Source organism: Thunnus thynnus, chromosome 4 (genome assembly GCF_963924715.1).
Source record: "Thunnus thynnus chromosome 4, fThuThy2.1, whole genome shotgun sequence".
NCBI classification, from domain to species: domain Eukaryota; kingdom Metazoa; phylum Chordata; class Actinopteri; order Scombriformes; family Scombridae; genus Thunnus; species Thunnus thynnus.
Window position 1 is genome coordinate 8,289,972 of NC_089520.1, and position 15,327 is coordinate 8,305,298.

A 15,327-nucleotide genomic window follows, 5' to 3' on the forward strand; every position below is an offset into this window, starting at 1 on the left:
AAACAGTGATTTTCTTGGCATCTTAGCTTGAAAAATGAAACCACTATCAAAAAGTCTGCAATTCATTTTCTGACTATTGACTGATTATTTGGCAATTAATTGACTAATCGTTGGGGCTCTTGTCAAATCTAGCTTCATTTTTTCGTTCACTTGTTCAGCGTCTCAGATTGGGCTGCTGTTATGCTTATTGACGGATGTTTCCCTGGTTGGAGAAACAGTCATCCAATCAGAGCTTTGTTGGCAGGATTAGCCACCTAGCTACAGCCATGAAAAATAGCTTGGTGCATGTGGGACTGAGTCAAAATAAACTACAGTGTTTGTGTGTGTGTGTGTGTGTGTGTGTGTGTGTGTGTGTGTGTGTGTGTGTGTGTGTTCATGGTAATGAAGGAACATGTCACCCGGTGTGACTGTGTGACTCATTGATGTGTGTTGCAGAGGGGAACTGAATCAACCAATCAACTTGATTGATGCACAGGCTCACACGACATGTTGTTGACATGAAGGTGTGCGAGTCGGTGCCTCTGCGACCTTCAGTCGCCCATAATACAGCCTTCTTGACGTAGGTTCCCAGACGTTTGTGTATCTCCTGAGAAGCATAATTCCCCGCAATTATTTTATTTTTCAAACCAGGATGCCAAAGATTCTCTGGTTCCAGCTTCTCAAATGTGAGGATTTGCTGTATTTCTTTGTCTTATTGGATAGTCAGTGGAATTTTGAATGTTCTTCGGGTTTTGGACTGTACGGACAAAACAAGGATTTTGAAGGCGTCCCCTTAGACTTAAGAAAATCTTGATGGGAAGTTTTCATATTTTAAAGGAAGAATGATTTGACAGTTTGCTGGAATTATCTTCTCCCAGTGTTAAATAAATTCAGTCTTGGCTATGACTGTCTTGGCTGGAATAGAGCCATATACAGAACCCCAAAAGCTGCAGTCATAACTAATGATTCAGCATCAGACTTTTTCTCTCTCCTTAGAGGAACAAGACAGGCTGTCCTCTCTCCCCACTGCTGACTACATTAGCAATAGAAGCTTTGGATTCTTATATTAGAAATGATACATACATTTAGGGCTGGGTACCGAACTTCAATACTTTTATGGCATCAACCGAATTGCTTAGATACTATCAAGTACCAAAACAATTCATGTCATTTGGTACCAAATGGAGGCAGCAGCAGCATCTACAGCGAGCTCCATTAACAGGAGCTTGGACCAAAATACATAACCTACAGGTAAGACAAGACAAAGTTGTATTAAAATATTGAAGATGATGATATTGTCTGTCGTTTGACATCGAAATAGTGGAAGTTCGGCGGCCGGCGAACAGCTGACAACAGTGTCTTGTGAGGCTTGGCTGATGTTAGCTAACGTTAGCTGTGGACTCCTGTGTTGTTATGGTCACACAGAGACTGCTTCGCTACGTTAGTGGCCATTGGCCAGTCACCGAACCACCATTTCTTGATGTCAAACGATAGGCAGATATTTTAATAAAGCTTTGTCTCCTCTTACCCACAGTTTACATGTTTTGGTCCAACCTTCTGTTACTGATGAAGCCTCTGTAGACGCTGTTGCTGCCTCCACTTGCTATGTTTTGAGCTGCCGACTAGCAAAAGAAAATATACTACACAAAACAAGTGTCATAAAGCAAAGTGATAAAACCATTTATGCTAATGTTAACTAGCTGTACAGAGACACTCAACACACTTTCTCTTAAAAACTAACCAACGTTAAAACTAGCAACTGCTTGGTGAGTTTGAATGTCATTACAGTCACATGTTTGCTGGGTGCTGCATCCAGCCTCTATTAGCCGACATCATGGGTTGAACTGTTTGTCGTGCTAACATTAGCTTGATGGCGTGAACAGTATGAAAGGGATTGTAGTAAATGGGTTTTTTATGTTATGAAACTGCTTTGAGTGTGTAAAAATGCCAATGAGCTGAAAAATTGATGAATAAATAAATGAAAATTTGTACTGTAATATAATTTTCTTTTGTGAAAATGGATTTTTATAAAACTGGTATTAAAAAAAGGTATCATCAACAAAACAATTTGTAAGATATTCCAGATATAAAATAAATAGAATAGAATATATCTTTATTGTCCACCAGGGTGAAAAATTGTCTCTGGCTCACCAAAACATGAAGCCTTTATAAATCCAATGCTTGTTTGTTAAATATGCAACAGTCCAAACAGTTGAAGTCAAACTGTCCTTTCAGTAGGACCGCAGAGGGATTGGATAATGAAAACAGTGTTGTTGTCTGAGAAGTCAGACATACACTCACCGAGCACTTTACTAGGAACACCTGTGCAATCTAATCTAGTACAACAGCTCTGTCATAAATTCTACTTTTATGAAGCTTATACATTTTCAGTTTATGTTTACATTGTCAGAAAGGTGATAATTCTACTTTATGTTTATTATTGAGGTCGTAGAGGGTGGTGTTGGTGCACTGGAGCGTTTTATATTGAAACATGTTCCTGTTATTTTATCCATCCATTTAATATGCATGACTGGGACAACATATTAGGAGCACTTAAATGGTAAAAGTGAGACGAAAACTAGATTAAAACGTTATTTGGAGGAGAACTATGGATCATCTAAAAATCAATTTAATATTAAATTAAATAATAAAATATTTCCTTTCATGTTTGTTCTGATAAATTGTTATGTATATTTGTTTTTGGTGCTGTGGATAAAAACGATAAAGTTCTCCTCCTTTTTTTTCTTTTTTTTAATATGGAAGGGGATCCCAGGGCGTAGTCTGTCCTGTCCCAACGGTCCTGGTTGCCATGGCAGCTAACAAGGCTCATTTTAGATGAATTGTATGAAGGTGTGGAGCCCGTGCTGAACTGAGAGAAGGTCACGTTGGCTTCTGCTCGTCAGCTCAGCATAACGAGCCAGCTGGGGTCATTCTCAGCAGATGTGGAGCCTTACTGCCTCTTTATATTTGCTGTGGTACTGGCTGAGGTGTCTGGTTACACTGCTTCTGACAGTAAACCAGTTTCTCCCCTGAGCATTGATCTACCTATTAAAAATCTCCAGCCTGTGCGTTTACAGCCGCAGCAGTACACGTTAACATTTTACAATTAGGCGTCTGACTCTTGATCAATAACATCATCTCGCAGTGAACGGCAGATCATGCTTCAGTTTCTGGATCGTTGATACATTTAACAAGTAGTTAAGGAGGTCAGGGGTCAGAAGGTCACAGCACCCAGAATCAACCGAAATGATCATAAAAATGATCATTAAACAAAACCTTTGAAGATGTCACCATGGGCTCTTAAGAATGAAATAACAGGGATTTTTCACTATTTTCTGAGACTTTATAGACAAAATTATGAATCTATTAACCGAGAAAATAATCCAAAGATTAATTGATAATAGCAATAATTGTTAGTTGCAGCCCTCCGTCGTGGAAAAAATCCTTCAGATGGGCCAATGAGTCTTCAGATCCTCCACAACATATTATTTCTGAAAAACAGTTAAAATACCCAAAAAATCAGAAAATTAACTCAAACAGCCAAGAAATACACAGAAACAGGCAGAGTTCAATATAATAATAGATTTACTGCACATTTAGTAAGATACAGCAAATCAAATCTGAAAGCTCCGTGTTATATACCCTGTTGAACTCCTCCTTTTGTGGAGCCTATTTTACCTATTTTCTAGGGTTCCTCTGTGGTTTAATTTTAAAGACTTGTGATGTGCTGAAGGAAACAAAATGCAATGCAAAATGATGATTATTAATATGATAAGCTTTAAGCATAAGTATGTTGAATTATTATTATGAAGCATTACACCAGTCATATTATAACACCTCACAAAATCTTGTGATTAATGTAAGGGCACGTAATATGCTGAAGATAATCACACTCAGTGCACTTGATGAAATTCTAAGTGTGTTTGTCACTATTTTTAAAAATAACGTCAAGAGAGAATTAAGAAATAGGGGTGAAAAAAGGCAAGAATAACTTTAAATAAATAAACTTTAAATAAATTAAAGCCAAAAGGAAGGATATGGAAATAATAGTGTAAAATAAACCTAAACAGCCTTTAAAAAATAAAAGGAGACGTATCTGGACATGTCTGGATAAACAAAACATGCCCAGACATGTCCAGGCCTACCTAAAAACCTATCTTGGGATTTCAGTCCTGCAACAGCTGATTTAAAGAATTTTCTAATTGTGTAATCGGCCAGTACGGAGGGGTCGGACAAGAGGCACCTATGCAAGCCAAACTGGCCCTTACGACTCAGAGTGTTTTTGGTGAACCTTGTGTGCACTTCAAACTGTTCTCCTTTATCGCCGGCATTAAAGAACATTTTGCTGCTCTGAGCTTTGACTCTTGATGATTTTTTGAACACTAAAGAAGTTTGTCTTGAGCTGATTTGGGACATATGCAGAAACTTCTTCTAACTGAGGTCCAGAGATTTATTACGACACCTCCTCATTTTCAAAATTTTTTAATTAACCTTTAGTTACAGTTTTTCCCTAAATTTGGCAATCTGCCACTAATGACCTCATAGGCGAAGATTGCTGGCAATAATTCAACATGATTCTTTTTAGATATCATTATTTCTGGATCAGCTTTTGCAGTCGTAAGATAAATTAAGCTTTTACTTTTAAATTTAAATAAGCTGCTAATTGTGTGTTTATTGAATTTAATTTAAGAATGTAGGTACAACAGTTAGTATCTTTTTTTTGAGATACTAATGTTCCTGTTGTCTGATTCTCAGGAAAATACACCACAGTGAGATCCGACTTGCAAATACTACCATCAATACTCTCATCCTACCACACTTTGTCACAGAATGACTATAAAAAAAGCAAACGGGGACTAAAAATAGTTGTTGTAACAATGTAAGGTTGCAAATTTTGATGTAAAAGGATTTAAAACAGTGTATTTATGAGGCAGTAATGATCCCTCTTTCATTGGTATTAGTTCTTTCTGTGATTCTGTTTAACCAAAACCTTTCTTTTTTTCCCGGCAGGACTAGAAACATGGCTGACACGGTGCGAGGTCCCATGGTCGGCCGGCCATTGGTATTTGCCAATGAGGAGCAGAGGGCGGTTCACTCTTGGTCGAGGATCTCCTCAGCGGGGCACAACGTCCTCCTGGATGCTGTGAAGATCCTCAGCCCAATGTCCCGCGACCTGTCGAGCACTGAGGAGCTGGTCACCTTCCTGCAGGAGCTGAGTGAGGAGGGCCACCAGCCCACCGTGCTACGCAGCAAGGACGTGTACCGCTACCGCTCCTCCACAAACCAACCCCTGACTGAGGACATGCTGAAGCCACCCAGCAGGAACATCAGACCCACCGCCAAGAGGAGGGGAAGGAGGCCCGTGCCCAAGAAGAGAGAAGTTCACCCGTCCTGGAACACCTCTGAAAGGAGCAACCCCAGGATTCAAGGCGTTCGTCCTCCAGAGCTGCTGGTGGACCATCACGCAATCGTCTGCAGCAGGACACCCAGCAGGAATGTAGAGATGCCGCAAGAGCTGCAGGTGCAGCCGTGCCTCAGACTGACCAATATCGAAGGCCTGTCTGGCTGCCACACGGCAAGACTCCAGATACACACTACCTGGGACTTGTCTTGTGAGGCGCCCTCTGCTGTCTTTTCACAGAAACAGCACCCTCCAACACTTTCAGGAATACCTTTGCAGCCTTCCCAGAATGGTGGCGGGGCGCCCACCAAAGCTGTGGCCTTGTTCAGCCAGAAGAGCCTGTCATGCCCCGTCCGATTGGACGGCGCCCTCATCGGAGATTCTGCACCGGTTTTCTACGCTAATGGCCGGGCGTTCCCTCAGACTCACACAGAGCTGACCAGCAACGGCTGGAGGAGCAACGGCCTCCATCGGGATGGTCCGAGCCCCAAGGAACTGAACAATCCAACCTGGCAGAGAAACGGCTGGAAGGACAAGAACAGTTTTAGATGGAAAGTGGTAAAGGTGGATGACTCTCGCTCAGTGGATGAGGCCTGCAGGAAAGCGCAGAAGATCCTACAGGTCAACCTGTCCCCAGTGATCCAGATCCAACCTCTCAATCACGTGCTGAGAGACTTCAGATACCAGAATAAGTGACAGTTCTCCCACAACACAGACACATCCTTTCCTTGAGCAGATGTTAGTGTTTTACTCTACCTGGCTACCAGTGTTCATAGAAGACTTTTTACATGGGTTTTTGTGTTCCCTGCTGGTTGTTGGGGGTAGAGCAGGTAGTCGGCCCGTGAAAGTTCTGGTTCCTGACGGGGGCCACTCTGAATTGAAAGGCATTTGAAGTTAGGTGATGCTTTTCCTAGCAGGCTGGGAAATGACCGTCAGCCTGTCAGCATTAGTTTACACCACAAAACACGTCAACCAACCATCATTCTGCTTTGAGTTGACTGGCTGCTAGCTGGTGTTGCTGATGAATTTTGGAGCAAAGTTTCCACTGTTAAAATTAAATTTTCTGTCCCTCAACAACAGTGTCAAAGTTCCACCATATTGTAGCGAGCAGCTCTACTCTGCTGTCTTTGGGAGGTGCTGGGAAGAGAAACTCATTCAAACTCAGTCAAAACTCATTTGAAGTGTAGCGCCATCTTGTTAAAAATTTTAAGTATTTTTTACTTGAAGCGCTTAAAATCAGCACTGTTACCTCCGAGGCCCACTGGAAAGAAAAAGAAAATGAAGTTAGCGGTGGGACAACATGATCTCATTGGATGCCCAGATGAACTGGCGAATGAGCAGTGTGGGTTTTCAAAGTCTTCAGAAGAGCAGAAATGGTGGTTGGTTGTTTCCAGCAAAACAAATAAACTAAACAAACTGAGGAAAAATAGAAAAAAAAAAGTTTAGTTTGTCTTCCTTTTTTGTATTTTTGTTGTTTCCACTGGAAATCAGCAAGGCTCTGGGAGCGAGTACAGCAGGGAAATCGAACCCGCAGCCCACACACACACACACACACACACACACACACACACAGATTGATACCTGGCTGATGATGTTTGAACTACAGTCCTTCACAAAGTGTTCCTTTGGTTTAGTTTATCCACACATGGAGACAACAGACTGATCATAGAGTATTTTTGACTGTTGGAAATATTTGATGTCTTACATTGAGTGAACCAGAAAACAGCTAATACAGAAGACAAATCTGGCCTTGTTTAAACAAGTTTGACCTCTGAGATTAATATTTAAATTTTAATTATGGGAAACATTGAGAACTCTGAGATCAATCTCGAAGGTTTTCTTAAACTATCTCAGTTCTGTTTTTACAAATTTCTTACTGTTATTTTTGAGTTTATTCTCTTTTACAAAATATTCTTCCATTCTGTGATGTGGCCCTCGTCCACCTCCATAAGTTGGAAATGTTTTTTTTTTTTTTTTTTTTTTACCAGATATGAAACACCAGATGTGCACTCCAGGTGTGAAATGACCACCAGCTGCTGGAGTCCTGATGTAAGACATTTGTTCGGCTTATTTAAAAATGTTTGTGGTGACGTGTTAACTTGAGCTGCAAGCTTTTCTGTATCCTGCCGCGTTACATTTGAAAACAGTGGCATCAGAAAAAGTTTTGTGTGGCGTCAGAACTCATTTGTGGTCTGCTCTGTTGATTTGATGGTGAGAGTCGCCCAAAAAAAATCTACTTAATAGTTTCTTGAATTCTTCAGCTGTGATCAAACTTGTGGCTCAGCTTAAAACTAAAACAAAATGCACTTTGAGGGTGTGACAGTGCTTCGTTGCTGACTGTTCCTGAACATGAAAGTCATTAATATTATTTCTTGTAGAACATATTTTAAATAATCTCTAAAATTTGGTTTGAATCTCTTTGAACCCACGCTGGTTTTTGCTACAGGTGCTAACTTTGCAATGTTGGTGCTGAATTAAACGACTGGCACAAGAATGTGGTCACGTTTTTTCTTCTATTTCAGATTGGATATTTTGAGTATTTAAGAGCAGTGACTTCCTGTGAGTTATTCTTAGGGACTGAAAGTGCTGCTGCCCCTGCAGGTTGGGTTGAGCATGCCAAACCGCCTCGTGTGCTTTCCAAAGGTTAATACTGTGGTGGAGGAACCACCTGAATCCATTTTCATGTTTTCATCTGTGAGACACTCCTGTGTACCCCACCCAATAAAAAAAAAATGGTTGAGACATTTGGACAAAAGCACATTCCATGAGATAACTACATTGTTATTGAGCAAGAAAGTTTATTCTTGAACTCCAAAACAGTTCTTTGACAAAAGAATCTTAACTCATAGGCTACTTACTAGCTTTTTCCAGAGCTTTTACAGCATCAAGAAACAATGAAAGCTCTGGAAAAAGCCAGTGAGCAGATCTTAATTTAAGGAAACATAATTTCTACTCTTTTTTTATAGAGTCCCCGTCTCCCAAAATAACCCAAATATCAGAACCACTGACTTACAAACTGCCAGATCTTAAGATGCAGGTATAACAGAGCTAAAACATCACCAGGTCAGAAAACGAGGATGATCTTTTGTTTCTGAATGAAGTATCAAAAACCATAATTAAAATAAAAGAAATAAAATGAGATTTCTAAACATCCATTTCATGTTTAAATGCTGTGGAGTCTGTCACTGTCGATTTTGAAATCCATGCACTATTTTCAAATGAGTCATGTGTTTTCCTGTTCAAATGGAGACCACATCAGTGTTTAGTGGTCAGATCTACAGATTTCCACGTCTGTTGTAGTGAATTTTACATTCAGGAAGAGTCTCTCAGTTTCCTTGCACCCTTTTCCTATTTGTCCGTACGCAGTCATGTTCATGCCCACCGACAATTCCCTTTTCTAGATCTTCTGTTAGTCTTGTTTGTGCAACACTTGTATAATAATATTGTATTTCCTACATGAAAACTTTGAAAACTTTTTTTTGTTCAATAAAACTGATCTGAAAATTAAGCCTGTATAGTTTTTTTCCTTGACTGACATTTTCCAGAACATGTTGATTCACTTCAGCAGATGCAGTATCGATGATCTCTAATGTGGAGAAAGTTGCCTTTGGATCAGATTGTATATTCTTAGATTCTTGATTTAACCGAGCCAAAAGCTGAGGGTCGTTGATCTGTGGTTGAGCATCTGTAGTCGGCCGTCAGCTGTATTTTGAATGAATAGTTTAACGTTTTGGATAAATACACTTAATCCCTTTCTTTCCCAAGAGTGAGATGAGAAGATTTTTGGTGGAAGAGCTTCAATGAATCTACTTTTTTGATAGTCTTTTTTTTTTTCTCATAAAAATGCCAAATGTTAATTGACTCCAGCTTCTCAGTTTTGAGGATTTGCTGCTTGTCTTGTTCTCTTGTGTTACTAGATTAAATATGATAAGTGTTGTTTTTACACTCCTGTTTGTGCACTGATTAAACAATATACAACATGTTTATTAGGGAGCTTTAGAGATGCCTGTAGGTGTATTTCTGAACTTTGGACAGAGCCAGGTCAGCTGTTTCTCCCTGCATCAAGTCCTTATACTAAGCTAGGTTAACCACTTTTAACTCTGGCTTCATACTTAAAACTTAGGCATGAGATTAAAAGCAATTGTCTCATCTCACTCTCTGAAAGAAAACAAGCAGGTGTATTTCCAAACTGATGAACTTTCAATCAATCTGGGCTCCTGTAGCAACCGTCTGGTTTATTTTCTCATTGACAGTTTTAGGTGCAGTGGTGGAAGGTAACACAGTACATCTTAAGTACTGTATTTCAGTACAATTTTGAGGTACTTGAGTACTTTCATTTTATACTACTTTACACTTAAACTCCACTACATTTCAGAGGGAAATATTGTACTCTTTACTCCAGCACAGTTATAGTTACTTTTCAGATCAAAATTTGAACTGTAAACCAGAGGCTTGATTTTATATTTTTTTATATATATTATATTTTATATTGGGATTAACATTATTTGCTCTTTTTCTGTAAATCATTGTCAGAAAAGTCACATTAAATCTTCTTTGATTCAGTGTTGTAAAACAATAAAACATGAAAAATTCCAAAAGGGGTGAATACTTTTTACAGTCACTGTATATCTGTTTATATTTAATAAAAATAACACTATGGACAGTTTGCATAATGAATACTTTTCCTTTAGATAATTTAAGGAAATTTTGCAAGTAATACTTCTCTACTTTTACAAGATTTTGAATGCAGGACTTTTACTTTTATAAAGCAGTATCGCTACTTTTAAAAGATCTCAGCACTTCCTCCACCAGTGGTTTGGTGACTGCTTGGCTGAACATGAAACTCCTAGTTGAACAGGAACATCAGTACAGTAAATGAAAAACTCTAATTAAATTTATAATCAACTACCACTCCCAAGGTGCATTTCGGTAAGACACGTCCAGTCACAGAGCTTCAAATTCTGCTTCAAATAGCTGAAACTAAAGATGTAGACGTGTAGTAGAAACCTGATGAAACATTCAGCAGTTTAAATCAGTTCACTCTCGGATTTGGATGAGCATAGTAACTGTCCCGCCATGTTTTGTTAATACCTGCAACCACAAAGCGCTCTGAATTTCTTAAAATTCGCGCCTCTGACTAGCATCTCCATAGCAACAGCGGCAGAGAATCACGGGTATTGTAGTTATTGATTTAGAGCCATCCATTCCAAACTGACAAGAGAAAATGTAATTTCTCAGAAATAAAGATAAAATAAGTAAAACTAATGTCCATTAGACTAAATCTATGTCGAAGATCCTTAAAAGGCAACTCTGAAACAGAATTTTGTAGTCTGAAAATACCACCGAAGCAACTTCAACAGCCCCTTTGGTTTGCAATATGTGTTAAATGTCAGTTAAACGAGTCCATACTTCATGTCAAAGCTGAAGGTCAGCCAGGTGAAGTTGATTAAAAATGTGAAGCAAGTGCGGTCACACCAAACACATTTTAAACAGTTAATATTAAATGACATTAAAATCAAACAACCCTGAGCTAAAGATCACTTAGCTCGCAACAAGCTAGTAGCAATGAAGGGACGAGATGAGGAGTTAAAATGAAATATAACGTGCAGTAGGACATTAATCACCTGCGTGTTGATCACTTTGTCTCCACGAAGAAAGAAGAAAATGACCTTCATCTTCATACTGTGAGTAGTCTGTGTCCTCTTATTGCTTGCTCCTGGATTAACAGCTGCCGTGACAGTGTATATTTAACGCTACGTGAGGTGCAGTTGTAACTTTCATGGAGGTTATCTGTATCAAATGTATATTCCCTGTTTGCACGCGCAGTGGGGTTGTGTTGTTGCCGCTGTCCACAAACAGACAGAGACCACCAAAGCTCTTTATTCCCTCAGTTCTGCCAGGCAAGTCACCTGTTGACTGGTATTTTATGTCTTGTATTTCTGGTATTTTATAATGAAGTCTGTGCAGAAAGTCCTATATCCTAGAATGTTTTTATCCTTTTGTCGTATTTGCCATATGCTGTATAATTACCAAATATAGCTTTATGGGCAAACAACCATTAAATTAATTCATTAGCCAATCAACGGACAGAAAACCGATCTAGAAATATAGCCGCAAGCGTCAATAATCGAAATCCAAGCAGATTGCAAAATTTATTTAGACATTTTTAGAGCAGAAGACCAGATGCAGATGACTTCAGAGACTAAAATGATGAAATGCCAAGCCATTTTTAAGATAATTGCGAAAACATATACTTGATTATTACAGTATCACCTTGAGGTCAATGAGTGTCATTATTAGCCATCGAGAAACTGCAACATTCCTTCATTAATCTCACACTGATACTTAATGAAAATAAAACAAAATGTATGTTTTTTTCAAGATCCAAAAACTCAGACTACAGCAATCTGTATGTCTCTATCAATGGTTCAAACATCGAAAGGGTTACAGAATATAAATACCATGGCATCTGGCTCAACGACAAATTCACATTCAATCACCATATCAAGAACCTTGTTGACAATACTGTACAGGAATAAATCCAACTTCCCCCATATCTGTGGGTAGAGAACTATTTTATGGGTCTTAGATTATGGGGATGTAATTTACAGAAATGCTGCTGCCTCCACACAGGCCTTTAGACTCAGTTTACCACTCAGTCCTGAGATTTATTACTGGTGATGGTTACAATACTCACCACTGTCTCTTTTATGATAAGGTCGGCTGGCCCTCTCTGACTGAGAGATGCAATAATCACTCTTATCTGTATATCTATATAAAGCCCTGCCTGGAAAGTTGCCATCATACATCACAACTCTGTTGCACTGGAACTCCGGTCCACTTCTAACCCGCTCCAGTGACTGTCAGGCTCTTCAGGTACCTCGTGCCAGGACTGAACTTGGAAAGAAGCTTTTAGTGTTGATGCAGCAAACTCATGGAATCTCTTGTAATGTGACCTAAAACTGAATACTCTCATACCTCTAGGAATATAATTAATAATTCACTGCCTGTCTGTAACTGTTTTAACAGATTTTGCTGACTATGTATGTTTCTTTGTTGTTGTTGTTGTTGCGGTTTGTTGTTGTTTGTTTTGTTTTTCCATGTGTAATCTCAGCATTGGTGTAAATGAGGGTTGTACATCACATGCATGACTTGCTATATTGTTGTTAAGTAACACTTACGTACCCAGTGACTTGAACCCTGAACCTTTGAATCATAATCAGTAGCTTAACCCCTGGACCATCGGCTTTGCTGGTGAATCTGCCATCTTTTCTTTTCACAACCTCAAAGTGTGGTAAAATGGAAGTTGATGGGACTTTCAGGCAGCTGAAGTTCAAATATTCACCAAAATTACAGATTTACAGATAAATAGCTGAAAGACTAATCACATGACTGTTATCAACAAAGAAAACTTTTCTGATGTTTAATGAAGTTTGCTTTGTGCCAGACTGGATTCAACCCAGTGACCTTACAGTTACAGGGCATGTGTTTAGATCACTATACCATCAGGACAGCACAGTTGTCTCTGACAGCAGTTGACACTAAACATTAACTTAGTTCTGCATACAATGAAGTACTGCATTGAAGTCAATGAGAGTGAATAACTTGGATGAATGAAGTGTGTGTGATGCATGCAAACAAAACCCTAACCCATCTGGCTGGTAGAGGCCTGGGAGGAAGACAAGAGAAAGAAGTTAACAAGGAAGCCACAAGTACCCAGGTGTAGGTAGTTTCCCAACGCTCTCTCCCACCCACCAGTTCCTGAGCCAGGAAACCAAACCAACCTAACAAGCAAAAGGCAGAGAGAGGGACCTCACAAAACAACAATAGTTAAATTGTTGGGGATACAATTCTGAAAAAAATCACGCGTCAACCTGCTTCTCTCGGTGTATTGTCAGATATTTTGGTGAAATGTGTTCAAAACGTGCCTGTTAAGAATGGAATGATTTCTCAGTACCTAGGAGAGAGTTGTGCCCGTCCCCTAAACGCCTCTTATGCAGACTATCGTTAGACACTACAATTTACCGATGTTCCCTAAATGCCTCACACGCAGGCTATCAGTAGATGCTATAATATACCCATGTTCCATAAATGCCTCACATGCAGGCTATTAATAGACGCTACAATTTACCGATGCTCCCTAAATGCCTCACACGCAGAATATCTGGAGACTACAATTTTTAGATGAGTGGAAGTTGATAAGATGAACTGTAGTGCCTGTTCAAAACGTGCTTGAGACATCCTGCACTATGTCTTGAAGTTCCCACGTTTGAGGAACAGGAATAGAGCTTAACTCTCTAAACTTTTTCAATTCATTTTCTATGGTAGTTCTTCACTACGAGTGTAATTCCACCTCCGACCACAGTGTGGGTTGCAACAGCACAGTGGCGTTGTCCATATTGACGTTCTGTGACTTTATGGGCAGAAGAAGCAAATCAACGTTATTTATGAGGTATTTTTATATTTTTCTCATCCAAACAACTTCACACATCCACATTGCACTTCCTCGTTTCCTCAGCAATCCACCTGCCAGGTATGAAGTAGATCTGATGAACAGTTGTCGAGATATGCGAAGGACAAACTTACATACATACATACAGACAAACAGAGATGAGATTCCTTGCTTTGTATAGAGAGATAGAAAATGTTGTGCTTTCAGTTCAAATTACAGTATGACACTTTGTATCACTATGGACTGACCGTTTGACCGATCTGAACACCATTTGAAATATGTGACATCTAGTATCCAAAGAATGTCCAAAAGAGTTTTAGTAGCAATTGGGTGAAGACTTGTGGAGATGTAGATGTTAATTGATTTTGCATATTTTGAAAAATATAGGGTGACGGGCTTCTGAACTGACCATAGGTTGCAGTGAGGATATCACAATTCAGTGGATGTGCTGAAAAAAATTCAGTGATTATGAGTGATTTATTTTGATTTTTTAAATTTTGAGTGTGAAATGTCTAGAAATTTAGATTTGTTGTAATAAGCCACCCCCACTTTAATCAATCATTACCAAATTTTATGCATCGACTTCGTCATGATCCTAGATCATGTGAACCAAATTTTGTACAAATCCATGTGGCCGATTACGAGATATAAACTTTTCACAGTTGTGCCGCCCCGTTGTGGCAGAATATCCTAATACTATATACTATATATACTGTGTAGCAAACCTTGGACCTAGCATCCAACCACATGCACCAAGTTTGGTTACAATTGCTTAAGCCAATTTTAATTTATGAGCATTTATGTAAAATTGAACTTAAAGTCACAGGTCTAAAAATGTATAATTTCAAAATGGATTGACGTATCGAAATTTCCTTGATAACTTTAGATTAGCGAAGTCCATAGATGATCCTGCCAAAGTTTCGAGACGATAGCCCCAACATTTTCTGATGGGTTCTTAAAAATAGGATTTTGAGAAAATTGAGAAAAAGTTTCACAATTTGACATTTTTAGAACAAAAAACCATTAGAGCTAGGGGTGCAACGGATCACAAAACTCACAGTTCGGATCGTACCACGGATTTGAGTCACGGATCGGATCATTTTTAGGATCAGCAAAAAAAAAAAAAAAAGGAGGGGGGGGGGACAAATGAAACTTTGTTTTCCATTTATTCTGTAACACACTTACAACAAGGAACTTTTGCTCATAGTCTTATATGAAGCATGATATCTTCCTCTTTTAAACACAATAGTGAATGAAACAGCCTGTGTTCACATCATCAAAACTTGATGATAACTTAGAAACATGAACACACGTCTTGTCCTGCAGCTTGTTGAACGAGCCACAAAACTAACATTCACTGAGGAAAAGTGCACCGCTAACATCAGTTAGCAGCTACGTAGCTAATTAGTTGCTCAGCTGCAGCACATTAAACAGCAGGTAAACGTACCTGCAAATGTCACTTCGGACCCGTTAGATGCTGGTTTGATCGTTGCTC

At 39.2% G+C, this 15,327-nt stretch overlaps 1 protein-coding gene and 1 long non-coding RNA gene across 3 annotated transcripts in view; one reads left to right on the forward strand and one right to left on the reverse strand.

Moving 5' to 3' along the window:
- The window catches only part of ccdc71 (coiled-coil domain containing 71), a 26,576-nt gene extending 17,688 nt beyond the window's left edge, over nucleotides 1-8,888 (forward strand). For both annotated transcript variants that reach the window (XM_067586416.1, XM_067586417.1), the window contains one exon: nucleotides 4,990-8,888. In XM_067586416.1, the coding sequence (XP_067442517.1) occupies nucleotides 4,990-6,076 (1,087 nt within the window). In that variant the 3' untranslated portion in view covers nucleotides 6,077-8,888. The remainder of the gene's footprint in view (nucleotides 1-4,989) is intronic.
- On the reverse strand, nucleotides 2,076-12,154 carry LOC137181066 (uncharacterized). The gene is made up of 2 exons (XR_010928108.1): nucleotides 11,005-12,154; nucleotides 2,076-3,470 (listed from the first exon to the last, which is right to left on the reverse strand). It is a non-coding gene; the product is annotated as an uncharacterized lncRNA (long non-coding RNA).
- Between the last annotated feature and the right edge of the window lie 3,173 nt (nucleotides 12,155-15,327).